The sequence below is a fragment of the Solea solea genome, chromosome 1, assembly GCF_958295425.1.
Source record: "Solea solea chromosome 1, fSolSol10.1, whole genome shotgun sequence".
NCBI lineage: Eukaryota > Metazoa > Chordata > Actinopteri > Pleuronectiformes > Soleidae > Solea > Solea solea.
In genome coordinates, this window is record NC_081134.1 from 1,186,140 (window position 1) to 1,209,289 (window position 23,150).

At 38.3% G+C, this 23,150-nt stretch overlaps 3 protein-coding genes across 5 annotated transcripts in view; 2 read left to right on the forward strand and 1 right to left on the reverse strand.

Moving 5' to 3' along the window:
- The window catches only part of plag1 (pleiomorphic adenoma gene 1), a 9,392-nt gene extending 4,549 nt beyond the window's left edge, over positions 1-4,843 (reverse strand). The window contains exon 1 of the mRNA XM_058630748.1: positions 4,473-4,843. The gene's annotated coding sequence lies outside the window, so the exon portion shown is untranslated. The remainder of the gene's footprint in view (positions 1-4,472) is intronic.
- An 86-nt stretch (positions 4,844-4,929) lies between these two features.
- Positions 4,930-9,000, forward strand: chchd7 (coiled-coil-helix-coiled-coil-helix domain containing 7). Of its 2 annotated transcripts, none has more exons than XM_058630761.1 (4): positions 4,930-5,237; positions 7,346-7,405; positions 7,490-7,588; positions 8,702-9,000. In XM_058630761.1, exons 2-4 carry the CDS (start codon positions 7,346-7,348, stop codon positions 8,804-8,806), a joined length of 264 nt encoding a protein of 87 aa, XP_058486744.1. In that variant the 5' UTR covers positions 4,930-5,237; the 3' UTR covers positions 8,807-9,000. The 2 variants fall into 2 exon arrangements, with proteins under 2 accessions (XP_058486744.1, XP_058486755.1); XM_058630772.1 differs by having other exon boundaries at positions 4,930-5,233.
- Positions 9,001-15,913: 6,913 nt separating this feature from the next.
- Positions 15,914-23,150, forward strand: part of arhgef4 (Rho guanine nucleotide exchange factor (GEF) 4) — an 83,811-nt gene continuing 76,574 nt past the window's right edge. The window contains exons 1-2 of one of the 2 annotated variants that reach the window (XM_058629859.1): positions 15,914-16,290; positions 19,236-19,265. In XM_058629859.1, coding sequence (XP_058485842.1) covers positions 16,081-16,290; positions 19,236-19,265 — 240 coding nt within the window. In that variant the 5' untranslated portion in view covers positions 15,914-16,080. The remainder of the gene's footprint in view (positions 16,291-19,235; positions 19,266-23,150) is intronic. The other variant, XM_058629866.1, reaches the window with a different exon arrangement.

The following is a 23,150-nucleotide window of genomic DNA, read 5'->3' on the forward strand; positions in this document are numbered from 1 at the left end:
TCACAAGCCCCTGGAGTTATAGAGGCGGGTTTAACACGTTGCTCCTATAAAACTACATCCAGCACGTTTGTTGACACATTTTCCGCCGCTTTGCGTACGTCATCCAGATCCTGCTCTGATTGGTTGCAGGTCCAAACAATTGCATTTTCATCTAAGTCCACTGGTCACGCCTTATGGAAGTAGAAGGTGACCACACCCTTTCCAGGCCCATAATCTCAAATGGCATCCACACTCACATGTGGTCGGATCTATGACCAAGCGTCGTAACCAAGGACACTTGGTCAGGCTAAAAGAAGCTGGGGTTCAAACTGCCAACCCCAATATGCTGTACCTGCTGCCTTCAGGTGACAGGGAGAACAACGTGAAAGAGGTCGGACACGATCATCACCATCATCATCATCATCATCATCATTCAAGCACTGTCTCTGTTGTATCATGTAAATGTATCAAGACATTGAAATCGTGTGGTTCTCATCCTCTGTGCCGAGAACCAACCTGAGACACAGACACTCACTCTCATTGAAAACATGGCTGCTAATAAAAATTGTGCCAGCTTTTAGATTTTATTGGGTGAGCTTTGCGGCTGAAATCTGTTTTGTCTTTGTGTGTCTCGCTGGTGATGATGTTTTAAATGCCAGCGGGCTTCTGTGTCTCAACCCGAGTGTGCTCAACAACACACACTAAAAACCCGAGCTATCCCTTTAAAGACCACAGATTCTAGCGTAGAATCCGACACAAAACCGACACAAAAAGTTCAGTTTCGTTAAAGAAATGGAATCAAAAACATTGTGATGAGATCAACCAGCTGCACCAGGAGTCACGTGTCTTTAATTAATCATGAACGTCTATGACAGAATCATGTCACCACTACATCGTTCTACTGTCACATGATTATTTACAAAAGAGAAACTCATCTCAAATGTGACTCTCTAATAAAATTGGGGTTAAATAAAATGATTGTTTTAAAACGTGATGTCATTTCTCTCTAGCTAAAACTAAAGCTTAATCTCGTTTTCTTGAATAATGGATTTACTTGTTTAGGAGCATTTTATTTCATTAAAATCCCCCTGAAAAGATTATCTAAATAGTTGGAGGTTAATTTAATCTGTTAGTTCATTTACAACTGATAATATTGATTTTTTTTTCTTTTAAAAAGAATCTAATCTGAGCAAGTTTGATGTTTTATACATTTATCTGCATCACCTTTCTGATGCTTTTGACTTTCTTTTGCTTTTAAAAACTGTTGTTTGAGATAAAGCTTGTGAACTCAGTGTCATCTTTTAAATCTCTTCTTAAAACTCATTTTTATAGACTTGCTTTTATGTGGTGCCGTCTTTTTTTTATCTTTTTATCTCTTTTTATCTAGACTGTTAACCAGTGTTTATCCTTTCATCTCACTGCTTTCTTCCTTTCTGTGTATTTTTATTATGTATGTAAAAGCACTTTTACTAAATTGCTGTTTTTAAAGGTGCAATACAAATAAAGCTTAACTTACTTACTTACTAAATTAATATGCAAACAGTTTTCATTTTCTTGGGTAATGATATTCATCATGTTCTGTGCAGGCCTTTAAAACTACAACAGACACCCCATGTTTTTTTACGTACATATTATTGGTTATTATTGTTATTTTATGAACATGTGTAATGTGTGTGTGTGTATTTACAGCAGCAAAACAAATTCTGTTAACGCGAAACAAAGTCAGTCTGAGACATAAGCAGCTTCCACAGGCTGAATAATCTGTCTTGTGAAGTCAAAGTATAATAGTATTAGTCTTGTTGACTCCTGTTAATGATGTGACAAAGAAATCATTCAAATTTTAGTTCTTGTCCAAAATTAAACACATTTTGAAAGAAATATTGACTGAAATAAAAGCAACAAAAATAGTGCTAGAGAAAGATGTTTGAGCTGCTCAGATTAGATTCAGATGAAAAATCAGTTGTGTGAAAAATGTATCCATCACAATTCATTTGAAAAACTGGGGTCATTTTAATAATTAAATGGAATCAAGTGTTGGTGTCTGCACTGATTTCATGCATCCACTTTCTACCACTTTTCGACTAAATGACTATAAATGCCTGCACTGATAAAGGCTGACTGATTTACAAAAATGAAAATTGTAATGAATAATTTATCTTATTATCATCACTAATACATATTTCATTTTGACATTACCAAAACACATTTATTCTATATTTTATCACTTTTAAAAAAACAACTTTTAAACCAAATCTGTACTCACAGATTTTTACACTTAAGTTTTGATTTGAATTCTGACAAGCACACATTTGTGTTGTGTATTATATTAATAATTATTATTATATTGTATGTCCTGTGTTCAAATTGAACTTTATATGTTTGTCACCTCTGTCACAGTTTAGTTTAGTCTGATCTGACCAGAGGCTGCAGATGTGAATCACCTATGAACAATAATCTGGTACAGAGATTCAAATTGGTCACATTTATGTTTTATCTGCACAGTGGAATTAATTAAATACATACATTCTTTCATTGATTAAATACAGTTTTAAAAATTTAAATTGTTTTTGTTGAAAATTTTAAAGTTAAAATGTGATACCAGTGTTGTCGCTGTTGCTGAAATCGGTATTAGTTCCAGTTCAGAACACATGTAACACAGAACAACAGCATCGTACTGTAAATACAGTGAAATCACGGCTGAAACAGCTTCAGACCAGATATTCAAACCATGATAAGCAGGAGGACAACAGAGCTTCAGAGGAACTTCAATAAAACAATCATTCTGCCTGTAGAAAATGAACTGTCTCATGTGACTGAGACCATTAACAACTCAGTGTGAAACAGTCCATGACGCACTCAGCGCCAATTTTTGCCATCTTTTAATAACTGCTATCAAACTATTATTTTTTAAATCATCTATGTATTATTACAAGTTTAAACATTTGTGTTCTCAGAAACTTGACAAATGCTACAAAGTCGTTTTTTTCATACTATTTGACAAAGGTTTTTTTTGGCTGACCTGTTTGATGTATGTAATGTCAGCTTTATACGTCACTTTCATTTAAAATATATAAGAGCACTGCAGTGTCACACACAAACTCGGTTTGAATAGAGACAATAGTATAATTTGTTATTATTAAACTTACATTTTTATCAGATGGAGAGGTTAAAAAATTGGAGAAACAATCAAAACAATCAGCATCAGATATGGGCCGTGCATGAGCTGCACTGATTCTGCCAGCTCCCACTGCCCACAAAGTTCCAAATCCATCTTCTAAGGTTATTCCATGCACCCAGCATGTCATGTGTTTGACCTGATGCCCTCAGGTTGGCACCACAGGTCAACTGAAAGCCCACACTACATAATACCGATTACTCCATTCTGTGAACAACATTATTACTTACTACTTGTTGTACGTGCAGGATCTCCAGTATCCTGTCTCATTACATCACTCTCTATGTTTTTATCCTGTTATAAATGTGAGAGCGTGAACGGTCACACAAATGGGCAGCACTTGCAATTCCACTGTTTGCCACATAATAACACTTTTCTTGGATCAACAACCATAGAAAATCCCACATCAGTCAACCTCCAGTCCACAGTCACACCACAACAGCCAGGACAGGTACAGGACACACACACACACACACACAGACACACACACCGTGTAATGAGCAATTCCTTTAACGTGCACAGTGCAACCTGCCTCACACTCAATAACATAAACTGTGACTTAGTGTGTGCGTTTGCTGCAAAGGCAAACACCGCAGTCTCATTACTTTGCGTCAACTTCTACCTCCATGTTGCTACTTTATTTACGCAGCAGTGTCTTGTTTGTTTGGGAGTCACTGTACGACACTGGGATCAATAAGTGATCGATAACACAACACAACACAACACAACAACACAACAACAGCAGCAGCAGCAGCAGCAGCAGCAGCAGCCTGTGGAGGAGCAGTGAAAGAGCATGACAGCATGTCACTATGTTACTAGTTTTTGTGAGAGATGCTGGGATCGATAAGGACGTGGTGACACCGTGTGTATGAGGTGTGCAGCCCGTGACGCGCCGAACAAATGAAAACATCAAATATCCTGACAAAATAAACGCACATAAATGACATGTTGTGTGAGCATGTGAGCCGCCGCGGTGCTGTCGCTGACCACCGCACTGCTGCTGTTATTATATTCAAACAAATAAACTAAGTGTGGAGGCTGCGTTCAACTTCACTCAACTTTGCTGCACTCCGCCGATCCGCGGGCTCTTTAGTGTTCGTGGACATTCGCCGTGACACTAATATTACCAGTGACATAATTTATTTTTATTTTTTTCCTTCAATACATGCACCTCCCTTGGTTTTCTCTGTAGTCCCAAACTGGGTACTGATTAACACAAACTTTTTTCCCCAGCTCACCCCTCTCTCATAATTTAAATAACCCCGATATTTTAATTCAAGAACTGTGTAACCGTGTACTTAATTTACATGAAACTTACCCCGGACGCTTTAACATCCTTTCTGTTGAGTTTTTCTTCACTTTCAACTATTTTCCGAATTTTTAATAATTTTTTTCTCATATTTTTTGCAAGACGCGACGGGCCTGAAAATTGTTTGCTTTCCCCTCTTTCGAGCAGCCATTGTGTATGCGCTGCGATGCAACCGCACTAGGTTTTGGCCACGCCCACACACAAGTCCCGCCCAGGCGTGTTTTTCGATTTGCGCAAGCCGCTGCCACTTTGACTTCAGTGTCACTTACAGTCCTTTTCAATAAAACTCAATTTTTGGACTTGCTGGATGCACTGTCAATCGTTTAAACTCGGGGTAGTCCGCTTTTTGACGATAGGAAGAGCATCATGTCAGCCGACGAATCCTATTGGCTCCGCGGCCTGTCAGTCTACCGTGTCAACTTTCAGAGGTTCCTATTGGCTGGCGGAGCTGTCAGTCGTCGGTGACGGAGTGGCTGATTTTCCTGGTGCGCTGTTGAAACCGAGTGGAACTCGTCTCGAGCATGACGAGGTGGCTACATGCTAATAGCTCGTGTAGCTTCAGTAGTTAGCAGCTAGTTGCCTAACGCTGTGTTGCTAGCTGTCCGTGGCACAGTCGTGCTAGCATTCCACAGCAAAGCTTCACATGTCACCGTCGTTTGTTAGCTTGTTAGCTTGTCATTATATTATATTAGCTTGTCAATAAACGGGATAACCGTCAGTGGCGAGAACAGCAGCCAGAATCATTCACTCTTCATTAGCCTGGAGTAAAAGTAGGTAAGTCTGTGTGGCTTCATTCATTCATTCATTCCTTCCATAGTCTTGTTTATCTCTGCGAGGAGTTCAGAGGGTTTGTAATAACAGCGAAGGTCAAACATGTAAGTGCTATATGGTCAAGTGTTGTGTGTAATGTGTCCTTGTGCATCAAAACAAGGGCACATGTTAGTGCACTACACTCATGTTTGCCTCCTACATGAACTCTGTATAATCAAAATGCTATATTATCGTTTAAACCAATTCAATTAGAGCTGCAACTAACGATTATTTTTTCGATTAATCGTTTGGTCCATAAATTATCGTAAAACCTTAAAAAATGTTCTTCAAACCTGGGAATTATGATGTTCTCAAATGTCTTGTTTTGTCTACCAAACTTTTATGACTTTTAATGATTTCTTTGTTATCCAGAGCAAAGAAATGAAGAAAATATTCACATTTAAGAAGCTTAAACAATCGGAAATCTGGTTTTAATCATGAAAAAAGCTTCAAACCGATTAATCGATTAGCAAAATAGTTGTCGATTTAATTTAGTAATCGATTAATAATCGATTTATCGTTTCAGCTCTAAATTCAATTCAATTCTATGCGATGATAAGCAGTTATTGTATTAATGGGGGAAAAGTATTCTTTTTAATATGAACAACAACTTTAAAGTGCTTGCCCATTTACAGTCCTAGTGAGGTAGTTCAAAGTGCCACCAGGGGGAGCCTGTCTCTGTCCAGCAATTCCAAGACCTCATGATTTATAGTGATCTTAATGCATCCATTCATTTAATAATCAAGTGTGCAATATTTAAATATAAACAAATGTCTGTCATATTATGTTAAATGACATATTATGTCAGCTGCGCCCTCTCTATGTTTTTCAGTTGAGTGATGATCTCAAGCTGCACACAGGAAGTGATTCATTTAATGTCAGGTCAAGCTAGAAAATCAGGATGACCACAAACAGGTTGGAGTGTGAATTCTAAATGAAATGAATTCTACTGCTTGAAAAACCTGGTCCTTTCAGCAGTATTGACTGTTTTGATTTGCTTCTTGCCCTGCCTGCCTCCTGTGCTGCTGCTGTATACACACAAATGCTCCCTCAGTCAGGTCTGATAGTATTGCTTTGACAGAGCCGAACTGATGCATAAAATCAACATGAGCAACATCAAATGTTACACACTGCAGCTTTAAGATACTTGTTCTATTCACTTAAAATGTGTTTTTAAAATTCATCAGAATTATTTTGGTCATTATATTCATGACAGAAGTTTTTGTATTATCACCAAATATAACGTTATAATGTTGTGGTGTCACATTGGTTTTATGAGTGTGTGTGTGTGTGTGTATCTATTTATTTATTTATTTATTTATTTATTTATATATATATATATATATGTGTATCTATTTATTTATTTATTTATTTATATATATATACATATACGTATATGTATATGTGTGTATATATATATATATATATATATATATATATATATATATATATATATATATAAATAAAAATGGATAGTTTCATCTTGGATAAACTGACATAGAAACTTTTGGAATCATCAAGGACATACATACAAACACACAAAGATCATGCCTGCTTATGCCTACAGTAATTTAAAATATGTCTGATCTCATTGTTAGACAGCCAGCCAGACTATTTTTGAAACCCCTCACTCTCCCACACCAAAGTTCATTGAGTAAATGCATTCCCATTCCCAGGGACAAAAGCCGATTGTTTACTGTTTACTGTGGTGCCCGTTTGGTTAAATTACTGTCACTGAGATTAATCTGAACAAAGGATTTCAAACACAGGAATCACAAAATAACCCATTTGTAGTTCTTAGAGAACAGTAGCAATGTTTGACAGTTGATATTAGACATACCACTATTAATGCAACATCACAAATGTAAATGAAGTCTCATTTTATCTGATGATCAGTAATTCTTTATTTAGTTTATAAAAATACATTGAGGGCAAACTCAGAATCCAACATTGCCATGCACTGTTAGTGTTCAGATTTTCAAATGCAAACACACAAACACAGACACTTAGAGCTGGACTCTACATATGAGAAATGTTAGCATTTTTATAGCATATTGTCCATGTGCACACAGATGCAGATGGATAGAAATCAAAAAAAGCTTCGGTATCAGGACGGTAACCCATGCATCCAAGTAAGCTAATGGACACTTGAAATTCTGTTTTGTGTCTGACGTTCTGTGTGTCTACATTTCTAATCCTGCTTCTCTGCTTTGCAGGAAAGTGATGCCTCCTTTAAGTGTTTGGATGCGAGTAACTATAATAAGGACATGTGTTCAGCCTATTTCCTGAAATATAAGAACTGTAGGAAATACTGGGTAAGTCTGCTTCTATCCCCTGTTCAAATGTGATCTTTAAATAAAGAGTTTGATATTGTTTTGATTGATATTTGCCCTGACACAGTTTTACCAGATGAGGCACTTTGGTGTTAGGAAGTGAACGCTGGTTTCCAGTCAAAAACCCTCGTATCATATATGAGATAAAGCAGCAGACATATTCTTAAAATCTCATAAACCGATGTTGATTTTTTATTACGCCTCTTGGCGTCTTTGTTTTCACTGAGAGCAAGCTTCTATGTCTCAGGCTGCTTCGTATCACTGGGAACACACGCGTCACAGTCCATGCTGACCATGGGTCAATATCTCAAACAATCACACTTTAAAGAAACGTCATTGATTGGTCATTGAAAGTGCTTGAATTTTGTGCAAGAAAGAAGTTCAGCCGATATTTAAATGAATTTCTCCCGCCACAATGAAATGACGTGATGCCTGACAAATAATAATAATAAAACATTTTATTTGACACGGTCAAAGTCACCTTACATTAAAATAGAATAAGATATAATAATAAAAGACCATAACATTTAACAGTGCTGTGTGGTAAATAAGTTTTTAGTTTGGGTTTGAAATGCAAATTCCAAGATCTCTGTTTTACCATCTTAAACTTTGCTTCTTGGATTTGAGGGAATTGGTCCTTGAATGTCCTTGAAAAGTCCCTGAATTCAACCATGAATGAACCTTTAACAGAGAAAGCATGTAAGTGTTTGACATGAGCCTGGCATCATGTTAAAAGACCTCTGCTGCCACCCACTGGCTTTACTCTGCACTGCACCTTAAGTGATGTTACTGTGGCGTTACGAGTTCAGTGATGGAGGGAAGCGCTGCACATAGATACACTGTTTGAGTGACTGAGTGAACAGTGACACTGTAGTTACGCAGATTTGAGTGATCATCAGACCAGCATGGTATTTGCTGTAGGATTAGTTCACTAACACAATATAAATCGATCCAGTCATTGGTTTAACTGCATTAAAATGGAATAGTTTGTCTGTAGTATGAACAGAAAATGAATAACTTAAGTGCTGCATATCTAAGTGAAGGACCTCCTAACTGAGCGTTTTGGTTTTGTTTGATTTGTTTGTGTTTGTTTAGCACAATGTGATGCTGGAGAGGAGGCGACAGGGAGTGAAACCTGATATGCCCACTGCTGCAGAGAGACAGGACATGCTCGATGCCTTCGGAGGCAAACCCTACTGAGAGTCAGCAGAGGCACGCAACCACCAAAACAACATGAAACATCAGATTAATGGAAGACTTGAAACGGATTATTTATTGAGTTTATAAAGGTGCGACAGGAACATGCACGTGACATGTATAGAACGACGAAGCTTTTCAAGCCTTTGAATGTTTCGAGGTAGGTTTGAAAATCCATCTTTTTACTCCTGAACTCTTGTGTTGAAGTCATTGTTACGTTCACCTTTGGTTCAACATGGCAAATGTTGAAATATTGTGACGGCACGTTCGTCCTCAACAAACACAAGTTAAAGAGTGAGTTTGAGTGGAAAGATACAGAATGTGTTACTTCTACCAGAATCAGAATGTTCATGTGTTCATATGATGAAAATAAAAATGAACACTCAATAGTACAAACATAAAAGATATTGTTTTTTTTACACTTGATTTTCACATCCTGTAAGAGAACAACTCCGTAACTGTAATAAAGTAGTAAACAACAGTTTATGACTGTGCCAAAAAGTTGACGTGAGGTTTTCTGCTTATATCACATTTTATTGTCTCTACTGATTTTAGTGTTAAAAAGGCTTGTGTCTGGCACAGATAGGAGATTATAATATAATTATTATAACCCAGCACATGAATCAATACATTAGTATTTAATTTCCCTCTCTCATGAAGCTCCAAGAAATACATTTATCTAAAATATGGTGTTTTTCTCCCAGTTTCTTGAATGTATTAATATAAATGGATCATTTGGGAAGAGGACACTGTTCTACCAAATGTAATACACATTATTGACATCGGCTCTCATTCATTAAAAGTTACAAAAATTTATTAAAATTAGATTATACCAGTCAGATGTTCCCTAGTATATGCATTTATTTTTTTTTCTAAATAAAAATGACATCTCATGTCATGTTTTTCTTTTGTTTTATTATACTTATGCTCTACTGAAGACCAGCATCTGACTTTGTTTATTTTGTCAAACTAAGAAATATAGTTTTCATGACTCATGAAATGACCGTGTTGCATCGTAACCGTTCTGACACGACTGTAAACTTAGTGAGTCTTTCCCTTTGTTTCATTGTGTTTTCATGTTGTTTCACCATCAATAGACGCTTAAAAAAGGGAAACACTGACACATAGACACATGTGACCAAGGTGGTTTTAATTATTCCAACATTACTTTAAGCTCACTGATGATGTCATATATTACACATTCCACCCTGATAAACATACAGAAGACAGAACATGTTATTTTTTACACAACTGTTAATAACAAACACTGTAACACAGCTGATAACACACTTCACACGGCAATAATAAAGCGACATACACAACTGTACGTTATCAGTGCAATAACTTTTCAAAGGAATAAAGAGAAGTATTCTTTAGATCATAACTTTGTGCAGATCCTCTGTAGTAACATACACCACCTGCAACACACACACACACCATTACTTTAGGGCTGCAACTGAAGTTCATTTTCTTTAATCCACTAAATGTTGATCCGTGTTTTCTAAACCTAAATGATGATGTTCTCAAATGTCTTATTTTGTCCACAAACCAAAATGAACCAGTTTCAGTTTGAAACCTGAAAATATTCACAAAGATTGTTTTAATTATTAGTAAAAAAACGTTTCTAAAACATTCTAAATGCTCAAACTGATTATCAGACTAGCTGATGTTTCATTTATTAATCAATATAATTTGTTGCAGCCCGACATTACATTGTAAACAGCTGTTACAGCTGTGTCTACTGTGTCGTTTACTTTTTTGTTTTTTAGCAGCAAAAATTCAATTTGGATGAAATGTTGGGTGATGGAAGAAATCATTACATTTCATTTGTGATCAGATTCAGAAATCTGATCACAAATGAAAACCTTGTGGCCGCACAGTTGGTGCAGTGGTTTGCATCTTGCCTTTTTGCATGTTCTGTGTGGGGCTTTTCTCTAAATTGACTATAGGAGTGAGAGTGAATGGTTGTTTGTCTCTATATGCAGCCGTGATGGACTGGCGACCTCTCCAGGGTGTGTACCCTGCCTTTTGCCCTATCTCAGCTGAGACTGACGCCAGTGCCCCCCCACAACCCGCGTGTGGAGGATACAGCGGTAGAAGATGAGCGAGTGAAAACCTTGCAGACTGTACTGACACCGCGGGTCAGACTCGGTAGAGCTTTGCATTCTCTGAGTGTCAGAGTGTTGTGTAAAATATAATAATATTTAATATATAATACAGCATTTATCAAGTTTGTGAAAGCTGAAGATCACTAGCATACAGTAAGTTGTGTGCAAGGATGCATAGCATTATGATGAGCTGTTACTACAAGTGAACTAAAGTGAATGAACCAAAAAAGTAAATATTGGTTGTAATAACAATTATTATTTAGTATTTTCATTTTCAATTAGTTTCTCAATCATTTCATCAATTAAAGGATCGTTTTTTTAAGTGAGGATGAGGTATTTGCTGTGTGTTCCCAAGTTCCTGTCATGACACAGTCGGTCACATGATGTGTGATGAGGTCATATATCGTCCCATCCACAGTTTCATTGATTGATCCCATTTCTGCTCGACTGTCACATCTGGACTTGAGTAGATTCCCCTTGTTTTGCTGAAGCGGAGCCAAAGCTAATGAGCTGCAAACAGGGCGGAGTCTCACCCGATCATGGGAGGGGTCAGGGAAGTCGCACACATGCCGTGGAAAGACTGAGCGGATCAACAGTTTCACCTCCCCCGGGTAAACATAAGTGGGCTGACGCACACTTCCCTCCTTCACCCCGAGCTTGTGGAACATCTGGAGTAAAAGTGAGGAGACACAGAAAAGATTTGAAAAGCTCAAACAATAATTCCTGAGAGGTTATGATGATTCCTGCCGTTGTGGCTCCTTAACTGTGGCCTCTTCTTCTTCACAACACAATCACATCTCTTCTTAGAACTGATAATGACCTTTGACATTGTGTTTGGCCAAAAGTTGCCAAGTTGCACTTCATCGCGCCTGGACTCGATCCTTGTATATATATGTATGTATATATATATATATATGTATATATATAAATATATATACATATATATGTGTATGTATATATATATATATTCTATTGTTTTTTTGAAAAACAATAGAAATACTCTTATATCTGAGTAGAGCTGCAACTAACGATTATTTTCCTAGTCGATGAATCTGTCCATTATTTTCTCGATAAATCGAGTAATCGTTTGGTCCATAAAACGTCAGAAAACGTTAAAAAATGTTGATCAGTGTCAGACCTGGAAATGATGATGTTCTCAAATGTCTTGTTTTGTCTGCAAACCAAAATTATTCACTTTTAATGAATTCTTTTTACATGGAGCAAAGAAAACATTCACATTTAAGAAGCTGAAACAATCAGAAATCATGATTCACTCTAATCATGAAAAAAGCTTCAAACAGATGAATTGATTATCAAAGTAGTTGACGACTCATTGCATTGTCCAGAATGTCTTGGTATGCTGAAGCGTTAAGATCGTCCTTTATTGGAGACAAGGAGCCTGATCCAAAGCCTGATTGAAACACCTGAAGTCAATACTTTTGTCCATATAGTGAATGTGATGTGTTTCCGTGAGCACTGACCAGTGTACTCCGTATGAGTCTGTAGACCCTCTTCCTGCGGGCAGGGTCACTCCTGAGACGCCGGGCCCTGTGGATCAGTGATGCTATCCACACGGGGAGTCTGAGGGATGGAACATCAGGCTTAGTGAAATGGTTCTTCTTCTCAGGGTGTAACTTTTTAATTCAACATGTGACAATAGATTAGTATTAATAAAAAAGTCCTGACAGCTTTTACCCGAATGACAACACTGAATTAATGCCGTTACAAGGGAACGTGCAATGTCTCACCTGTGTGCACTTGAAGTCTTAAAGTTGTATCAATTTTATATTTTTTACATCAACATATTTATCTCTTGTTACTTGTTTGCACCAATTGATTTGCATCCAAACTCTTTCATATATTATCTACATCAGTGAGGTAAATACGGCATAATCTGCAATAAATATGTAGATTTAAAATGTTGTAAGTTGTCTGAACTTGCTGAGCACAAAGATCTTTGACGTTTAACAACATTTATTAGTTTTAAGTTGCACGAGAGAATTGGAGGAGCCTCTGGTTATTTAGTGCAGTCTTTTTAGGCTCTTTTACTTTCTCTTACATGCTGATACAAGCTGCATGTTATTTTATGGATCTCCAGTGATGCACTCTGGATATTAATCTTATATTTTCTTAAAAGATAATATACTTTTAGTTTAAATATGTAGAAAATTACAGCTGGGCAATAATTCAGTAACAATACATATATATATTATGCACTATATGGACAAAAGGATTTGGCCACATCTGTTATATAATAATAATTAATAATTGAAATGTAACAAGTGTCCATAAAGAATTTTCCACAACTATTTTTTTTTAATTAGCTGAAATTCTGCTGCAATGTTTGAACATTTTTAATCTTACCCAAATGAAGAGCAGAGCTGAACGTACTCATCCATGATCAGGCAGAAGAATCTGTGACGAAACACACACAGTTATTTTTAATATATCATTTATAATCATTTTATTATTTAAAATATAATTATACAGTCTTTCTTACATGTGTGTTTGTGTGTTTCTTTTAAATGCTTTTCTTTTTTCAGGGGAGACAGATTGATGTTAGATTTTGATCATAAAACAGTGAAAACCTTCCGGAGATGAATCAGTTCCTGTCCTCTGGTGTCATGTCAGACTGTGTGTGAGCTTAATTATGAATGAATTATAAAGTACTTTAAAACATTCAGTATCAGACATGACAAAAGAGTACGACAGAGATTCCAATTGAAAGTGAATATGTTAAAAACAGCTAAATACAAACATTAATTTAAAAATACTTAAGTAAAGGTGGTGACAAAAGGTTGGCTAACTAAAATGTCTTGGTTTATGAGTCACATGTGCACCCTATGGTTTGTTATTCCTTGAATAGAATCCACCTGCATCATAAATGAAATGATATTATTATATTCAGAGGACAGAGACAAGAGAGAACAAATTCATGGATCTGGAATCAGTCACTGAATTTTCTTCCTCTGCTTTTATTTCCATAAAAATCACTTCACTGTGAGCGACAATAGAAAGTCACAGTGCAACAACCCTGACTTTACTCTTTACTATAGAAATGTAATCACAGGAAGAAGAACAATGATGCATGTTTTACCATCTATCTGATCACATAAATACATAAATGTACATTCTCAAACAAGAATAACAGCCTGTACATGAGTTTGTGTACTGACATACAAAAACATCAAAGACAAAAGTCCTTAAACCTTTGTTATCACTTGTTACTTAGTTTATATTTGTTCTCTTTTAGTATTTCTTCTAATTTAGTGCTAAAGGTTAGAATGTAAATGTGGGTGGAATGTTTGAAATAAAGTTTATCCAAAAAAAGAAGAAAAAAGACAGAACTAACAAAGTTACTTCAACAGCAACTCCAGTATTTAGCAGCTACATTAGCTTACTTTAGCTAAGCTAAGAAAGAAAGAAAGAAAGAAAGAAAGAAAGCTTGAGTGTGTGTGTGTCATATTCATTCACACAATTACACTGTTGCCTAAATGTGTAGTTGATTTTAAAACTCTAGTTAATGAGCAGATGCTGCTGCACATACCTGATGCCGCTGCCGCTCAAAGTTTCTCTGGACCAAAGTCTCCACAGCTCCCCCCTGTGGATGAAGGCATGTACTGTAGGTCTGTCTGCTGCGGTGCCTGAATAAATCTAATGTTCATAGAAGAATCAAAAAGTGTCTTAATTGCTCCATTCTGGACCGAGCAAACTTGTATTGTGTTGTTTTGTAAAGTTATATAATCTCCAGTTTTAAATATTTGAAATAACCTTTACTGTTTTCATTCAGTCTGAAAGGAGAGATTAAAACAATATGAGATTTAAAACCTCTTTTCCAAGAGTGACATGATCAAGACGGCAACACAAACGCAGAATGGTTACATCAAACACACAAGACTCAGGTAAAGTACCATCACATGATTACAAGTGTCTTTTATAATTGTCTTGAATTCCCCCAGAGCTACGAGATGTGTTCATTTCAACTCCTTCTGCACATGGTTCCAGGTCGACGGGGCAGAAAATCTGAACTTCAGTTTTGACTAAAATAAAAGTCAGCCAGTGAGAGAGTCTACAGATGATGTACAGTGATGCACACCATAGATGCACCAGTAATAAAACACAAAGCACCACAAAGCACCACAAAGTGATCACATGTTGAATGAACAACATGATTTATTTCTAAAAAAGAGAGAATTTCAATTTCAACCCCATGAACAGTTGACAACGTAGGACGGTGAGATGGACGCTGCTGGTCATTTGAAAACAACATGGTCTGTGATTGAAGTGCATTCAGCACTAACTTGTTGTCATTCAACTGGGAGGTTGTGGGTTTGATTCCTGTCTCTGCTCGTCCATACCGGATGTGTCCTTGCTCCTGATGTTGCTCCTGAAGGCCGTGCTGGCAGCGTGTGAACGGTGTTAAGTTTTATAATTACATTACTATGTTAAAACGTACACACAGAGGTTATAAGAGTTTCTTATATCCTCTTTTTGGGCAATCTGATTGTTTCCATTTTGGAAATGGTTAACTTTTCAAAATGAGCTTGGCTTGTTTTTTTAATGATCAAAACTAAAATGAAAATGGTCTATTTTGTAACAAGTGTCGCTTCTATATATATGAAATATAGAATTAATCACATAAGAAGATGACAAAACACATTTTGTAACTATGAAGGTGTGAGTGAATGGGTGTGAATGGGTGTGAATGGGTGAAAAACTGCCAAAAACTCATCAGGAATAGAAAAGACCATTTACCATATAACCGTTTTATAGCCTATTAAACCTTATTATAAGTTGGCCGAAGTGGTTATTGGATGGAATAACCCTTTACTACTATAATTATTAAGACAGAATGGTATTTGATTTGATTGAAATAAAGATTCTGCCACATGGGGGCGCTGTCAGACAGCACTGTTAGTAAAGTGCTTCTGTGTCAGAGGACTTTCTCTCTGGGTGAACTCTTCATTAGGAATAGGAAGAGCATTCTCCGTGGAAGTGTTCCCGCGTGTCAGTGAAGTGTCAGCGGTGCTGCAGTGGCGTGTAACAGAGTTATGGAGCGGACACTATGAGAGAGTTTCGGGGCACCACACACTTCTGCAGCTCAGCGCTCTCTAAAAACTACTGTTTTTAAAGCTGTGCGGAAAACTTCCATCCGAGCCACGGACACTGATGGAGAGCCCGGCCAGGAGCAGAGGCTCTGCGGAGGAGGAGGAGGAGGAGCAGCAGCGCGGCTCCGGCCGCAGAGATGGAGAGGAGCCGGGCAGCGGAGTCCAGTCTGAGCTGCTCATGTATCTCACCTGTCTGCCGGAGAGATACCGGAGCGCCAAGTTCAGCCTGGCGGCGTACCTGCTCTGCTGGGTTCTGCTCAGGTGGTACCAGGTGAGACCGGATCTTTCTCTCCCTGTGAAATGTTACTATAGAAGTTACACACACTGACTCAATGGCAGGAGCGTTTCAAAGGCTTTGGGAGGCCCCGGGCTAAAGGGACCTCAGGGACCCTACATTGAAATTGCTTTTCTTTTCTTTTCTTTTCTTTTCCGTGTGTTGCGTGTACACTTTGATGACCTGGAGTATGGTCTGCATGTTGCTGCTTTCTTTGTTGTTGCAGTCTCCTGTGTAGAGAAGATTACTGTGGGGCCTCCAGGGCCACATTTCATATTACACACAAGTACACAAAGTTTGGCCAAAGCACACATATGAGAAGTCAGTGAGCAAAACAGGTTCATTCCATTCATGTGCTCATTTTCCCGTCTTTCCAGTGTTTTATTTTCAGCTCAGAGGAGTCACAGACATTTATTAACACTTCTTAAGACGTTAAGTGCATTGTTCATTTAGGCTTGTAAGAATACTGTTATCATTGTGTCCTTTTTGTGTTTCGCTGGTTACCACAATGAAAATAAATAAATAGATTAGGGAAGAGCGCGTGTTTGTGTCTCAGCTGACAGACAGTTTTATATGAATTCTAGCTGAGTGACATGTGTAGTGAACAAAGAGCAGATTCCCTCATTGTCAGCATCGTCTTACAGATTAAAATCATTAGTTGTGAGCATGCTCGCTGTACATGACAAACCTGTTCTGAGGTTAAACCCTAACACTGTGACATCATAACCTGAGTCTGCAACACTGTGGTGAACTCCAGACACTTACTCTGTGTCTGTTGTCATGACGACATGGCTCATATGTCAGAGTATTCCTCCTGCACATGTGACATGTAAAACATACAGTACATATCTTTTGTAGAGTATTACACTGGAGTCCAATCACATGTGACACGTTTTACATCATATTTCATCTACATGGGAACATCATGTTCTATTGAAAAAGAGCCTAACCTAGTGAATGAGACTATTAACTTACTGACTTTATAAATGAAGTGAGAAGAAGAAGAAGCACATTTTCCTGTAGACTTTCATTCAAGCAAACGTCTCCCTAATCCTTCGCTTCTCTTTTCAGTGGCTAAAATACCTTTTTTCTTGCGTATCCACTGGCAGCCATGTTGGCTCAGGTTGGTTGTTTGTGAAGGGGCCCAGTTTGCAGTTACTATGTGTTCATTTCATGTGTTCATTTCATCATTACCACATTTATTTACTAAATGCTAATATTAAAAGTAAAAAACACACTCCAGGTGCAATCACAGTTATATATAATCCTACATTTTATTGACGCTGCAGTGGAGAAGATAAATGTATCCTGTTGCAGGATGTATGAGGCTTTAAATGTTGTCGTCTTGACATGAATGGTGAAGTGCATCAAGCTCATCTGTCATGACTCACACTGACTTGAACTAAAACCATTATTAAGCTAAATGAGACGAGGGTGTGTCAAGAAAAAAGCTGGATCCTCCGGGTGAAAAATGTGCTTGGACCTGGTCCATGTTGTTGTGTTTGCACCACCGACTGCAGCGACAGGCAAAGTCATGCCTTTAATCTGCCTGCAGGCTCATCTGTACTCTCTCTCAGGTCATGGCTGTCTGTCTGTCTGTCTGCGCACAGGCAACACACACACACACACACACACACGTGTGTACTTAAGCGATTGTTGAGTGAGAATCAAAAAGGATTGTGTTCTTCAGTAAACTGAAGTTCATCTATTTTCTCTTCTCTTTTTTTATAATGTAGAACATCAGGTGTCAGCATGCTCCACATGAGCAGTGTCTACAGTCTTCTTCCCACCTTTGTTGTCTCAGTAATGTTGGCTCAATATCACACTATTCTGTGCATTGATAAAACATTCAGCTTTGATTCTTTTGAATATTGTCATGAATATTATCGAGGAGGAGGAGAAATCTGCGAGTGGCATTTTTACGCTTGAAATGATCGTTATTCTTTCTTTTACAAAGCCACTGTTGGTCGACCTGTATCATCACAGAGGGCTGACTCAGGAACTAAATATCCCAGCGTGTCTAAGAATGTATCATGTGCCTGTAGCCATGTGGTGGGTCTTATTGGTTACCATAGCAACACAGATGAAAACAGGAAGCTATGGTGTGGGTGTGTGCATGTTTACATAGACAGATCAATGATTCTATTTCTAAGTAGAATATAGTTGCACTGTGAAAACACTAACTTGGGTCAGTGTGCTAGTTTGTTATCGGACAGTTTTGAAGATCTCGTCCATCTACGGGTGAAAATAAGAGATAAATCATGACACAGTTCAGTATCTGATCCTTACAATTCGTTTGAAAACAGCTGGAGATGACATTATTACACACATCTTACTCATGGACATGGAAGTGTCACATTCACATAGCATAGCATCATGTTAGCATTAGCTACCATATTTGGTACCTTCATGGACCTTGATTTTCTACATGAAAATAAAAACGTTTGAAAAATGAAAAAAGTCTTGTTATGTCGTCCAATATATACATTATTCATGTCCAAGTATTTGAACGTGTGTCCTGTAATGGCTCAAACACTAAATCCTTTGCTCGTGTGAAATGTAATGGACAGAAACAGAACCTGAGCCTGATGCTAACATTACTCCCTCGAGGTCTCAGTGACCTCACGGTCAGTGGGATAAAAGTCGCTGTATCTTCTGCCTCTGTGGTCAAACACCACATTTACTCTCTTATCTAATAAGCGAGAGGCTTGTTGTCCCAGACTCCTCCCCCTTTTAAATTGTAGCTATCATTAGCTTGCTAGCACTCTTCTCTATTGGTTAACCCAGGCACGGCCCAATATGAACGTTACCTTCCTACCTGTTACCTGATGTCAGACACTCTTCTACACAATCATCTGAATCCAGACGAATCCACAGCTTTTCATATTGAAAACATCAGCTGAATATTCCTCAATGACATGTTTTCCTTTTTCTGTCTTCAGAAACTGAGATGCCAGTCTGCACCTGCACAGGTAAGAAGGAAACACTTTTCTCTTTTCTGTCTTTGTTTTCACTGTCATGTCCGCGTTACAAGGGGAAGTGAAAGCGCTGGTGTTTCCTCTTCCTCCTCCTCCTCCTCCTCACACATTGTTCCCATGCTGTTGTGAGAAAGGGAGAGAGATGAGGTGCTGGTGACATTATATCGTCCTCTTTCAGGTGAAAACCTTTCAGCTCTTGTTCCCACTCCTCTGAAGAGATGCAAACACGAGCACGGCTTTATTACAATATTTAAACGATATTGTGTGATAAATAAATTGAATTAAATTGACTTTTAAAAATACAGATGTTCTTGTCACAACTCCTGGATTATCCAGAGCACTTTGAGTTTGTTCTGTTTTTGTTGTATTTCTGGTTTCCTGTTTTCCTTTTTCCTGTTTTATTTTGAATATTCTTCCTCATGCGTTTACTTTGTCAAATGTTGCTGCCTGTATAGAAGATACTGTATATAATATATACAGTATCTCACCTTTTATATCCTTCTGGGGAGGGTAGTTATAGCAAGTTCAAAGTTATTGTACAAAGGAGGGGTTTAGTGTTATAGTTTTTATAGTTTCCTCTGTCAGACGAGGACATTATTCTTTTGTGTTGTGACTCAGGTTCAAAAAGAACCTGTAAAGCTAAAAGTTGTTTGAATGGCAGGACTGTGACGTGAACGGTCAAGTGTGTGACTGCCTCAGCCTTTAAACCCCTCTGTGTGTGGTTCAGGAACACTCACGTGTCTGCATGTGGGAGTGAATACTAACCCAGTTCCTGTAGTCTGCCTGTGAGAGACCGACCTGGTGACATTACAACTAAATCCACACTCCATTCAGAACTGGCAGAACAAGGACTTTCTGTCAGGAAGCTCCTCTCATGAGCAGTAAAGTCTGGTTCGATGTGGAGCTTAAAAACCACAGCGCTCACAGCAGTGAAACTGCTTAATGAGTGGGTTTTTGTGGGTTGGGTCTCCTTCTATCTGAACAGCGATGCTTACAAACAAACTTTTGTTTCCTGCATTTTTTTTTTAGATCCCGCCCCCAGAACTTTAAGGTCATTAGTGCAGGGATTAATTTCTCCATCTCAACATTGTATTTCCACAGCGCTTAAACTCAATAATCACAACTGTGCTGAGTACCAGTGCACAATACCATATATATGTCGTTTTATTATGTGTCTAAGCAGGTTTTTCTCGGTCTGACTGGAACCTCTGTGGGTTTGGATTACACTGCGGCTCGGGCAGCATTTAGCCAGCCGCCGATAGCTGTAGAGGATTTTTGCATTATTTGGAGCAAAGCTCCAATGTCGCAAGTTCGAATCCCACCTCACAAACGTAACGTCCGGAATTTCACTCACTTTTCTACAATGTGTGTTTATACTTAGCTTGTGTTTACATTTAGCATTTCAAGTGAATCAGAGTGCTGCAACGATGACGAGGAAACAATGAAACTTTCATGATGATACTGAGATTATAACATTTACTGTTACTTCAGTTATTGTTATTAAATGTTCATATAATAATACTGCCTTTACATGCTGAACTGATGAAAACTGAAATACTATGCTCAAGTTTGACTTATGATGGGCGTATATTATGTGTAAGTGTACATCTCAGGTTATTAACATGTGGATATAAAAACATTTGATTGTTTATTTTTTATTATTATTATTATTATTATTATAAATCCTCTCATGTAAATACAGCCACAGTAATGTTGGCAAGATCCTTTATTTGAAACAAAACTGAATCATAAATGTCGAAAATGATAAAGTAAAAACTACTAGTAACTTTATCTAAATACTTCAAGGTTTAAACATTCAATCCACGTTTTCAGATTTTATAATGCAGGTGTTAGAAACAGATTTTTGGAAGGGGGAGGGGGGACAGGGAGTGGGAGGGGCTTATGAGTAAAGGGTGACTCCACCAAAATACCCTTTTGTCTAAATACCCACCCAATTGTTACTCCTTTACCAACACAAGTCCTGCACCCGACGACATATGCAGCAAGAACAGCAGGGACGCTCTAGTTGATGCTTGTTACCTTATTATTAACGGACAAGTATCAGGTTTCTCATTCTCTGGTGCTGAACAGTTGATAGAGGAACAAATAAATAAAAAATAAAGCAGGTTGAAGAAAGACTCAGCTGCTTTTCACAGTAAAGCTGGTGATGTTAAACCATTCTTTATCAAATACAATGAAATGCTTGAACAGCTAAAAATGGTCTGGGTGTGTCAGTACACCACAGTTATGTTTCTTTTCTTTTTTTCTCTGAGCACCAATGTTTGTGTGGTCAGGACAAACCTCAGGCCGAGAAACTACAGCTGATCCACCGAGTCTCTTTTCTTTTCCAGTGGCAGTTTCTCACTGAGCTCCGCTGCAGTCAGTGCATTTGTGTTTAAAAGCATCTCAAAAGGCTTTGTGCATGTAAATGTGCCAGGACAACGCTGGTGCCAAACCTCCACCCTCTCTGTGGGTCCTTTGACTAAGCCAGCGTGAGGGAGAGCAGTGTCTTTCAGTCTGTGTCTGACCACAACTCATGAGAGCACATTTCAGTGTCCAGTGTAGAACTTCAGCTTCTCTTCAGAGAATCAAAGCTGTTGAGCCCGGGGTTCATTATTATTATTATTATTATTATTCATATATGATAATATTATGTCATTTCTGACAACTCCCACTGCACCACCACGCAGTACTGCAGAACAATAAGGTTCTTAACATGAATCCCAGTTGAACCGCGGCCTTTCTGTTTGGAGTTAAAGTGATAGTTGTGTGATGCACAGTGAGCGCTGGCCGTGCTGTGTGCACCTCCTGTGCTCAGAACCAGTCTGAAGTCTACAAAGGTGTTGGAGATGTGTTGCCGTCTGCGTCACTAAGTTCAAATGTCTTATTTTGTCGCTTTTATGTTTGAAATTCTTCAGTAAAATTTAGTGACAAAAACTTGGCAGCAGCAGTAGAGCCGAGCTCCTGTTTCCTTGCAAGCTTCAAACTCTGATTTTCTTTTTGGACTGTGTGTGTGTGTGTGTGTGTGTGTGTTAACTTTGCACAAACTTAAGTATCTATTCAGTCTGCTGTCTCATGGTGAGATAACAACGTGCACATATTCCTGAAGATACTGAAGACTTAAGAAGGCACAGATTGATTAGGTTAGGCTTCAGTTAATGACAGAGCAGTGCAGTTTGAAGCAGGCTCTTGTTGCAGGCGGATGCACACAGTGCAGTCAGTGCATCTCATACAACCACACTAAACAACTACTTTTTTATAATATATAAATGTGTATATATACGATATAATGGTGCCGTGATCTAGTTAAAATATCATTTCTACAGTCGTTCCAAAACTCTGCAACCTTATGGAAATTTCAGATTGTAGGTCAGATGATTAAGAATGAATTATAACAACCCCTGATTTTTTACAGTGAGCGCCTGTTACACTGCAACAACATCAGGATTTGCTTGAAATAACAGATGCTAGTCTGAGGGTTCCTGATTGGTGGTATTACAGTCTGTTTGTAATGCATCACCATGCATGGAGAGGAAACTGCTCGCCAGAATTACAAACAGAGCTTCACAAACAGCTTGGGGTTGCAGGACAGGCTCCCCCCTCTCTCTCTCCCTCCCCCCCTCTCTCTCTCCCCCTCTCTCTCTCCCTCTCTCTCCCTCTCTCTCTCCCATGTGAGGTGAGGCTGCTGTGGAGAGACACATTCTTCTTGAGGAGAGAGAAAGTTGGGTTTCTGCTGTGTGCATTGGTCACCACACTGCATTTCTGCAGCTTTTCTTTGGTGCAGCAGGTGAGGCCCCTTTCTCTGTGTGAATGTGGGAAAAGCTGTGAACAGTTCAGGTCCACTGACTCTTTTTTATGTGACAGCAGTAAGAGTTTGTT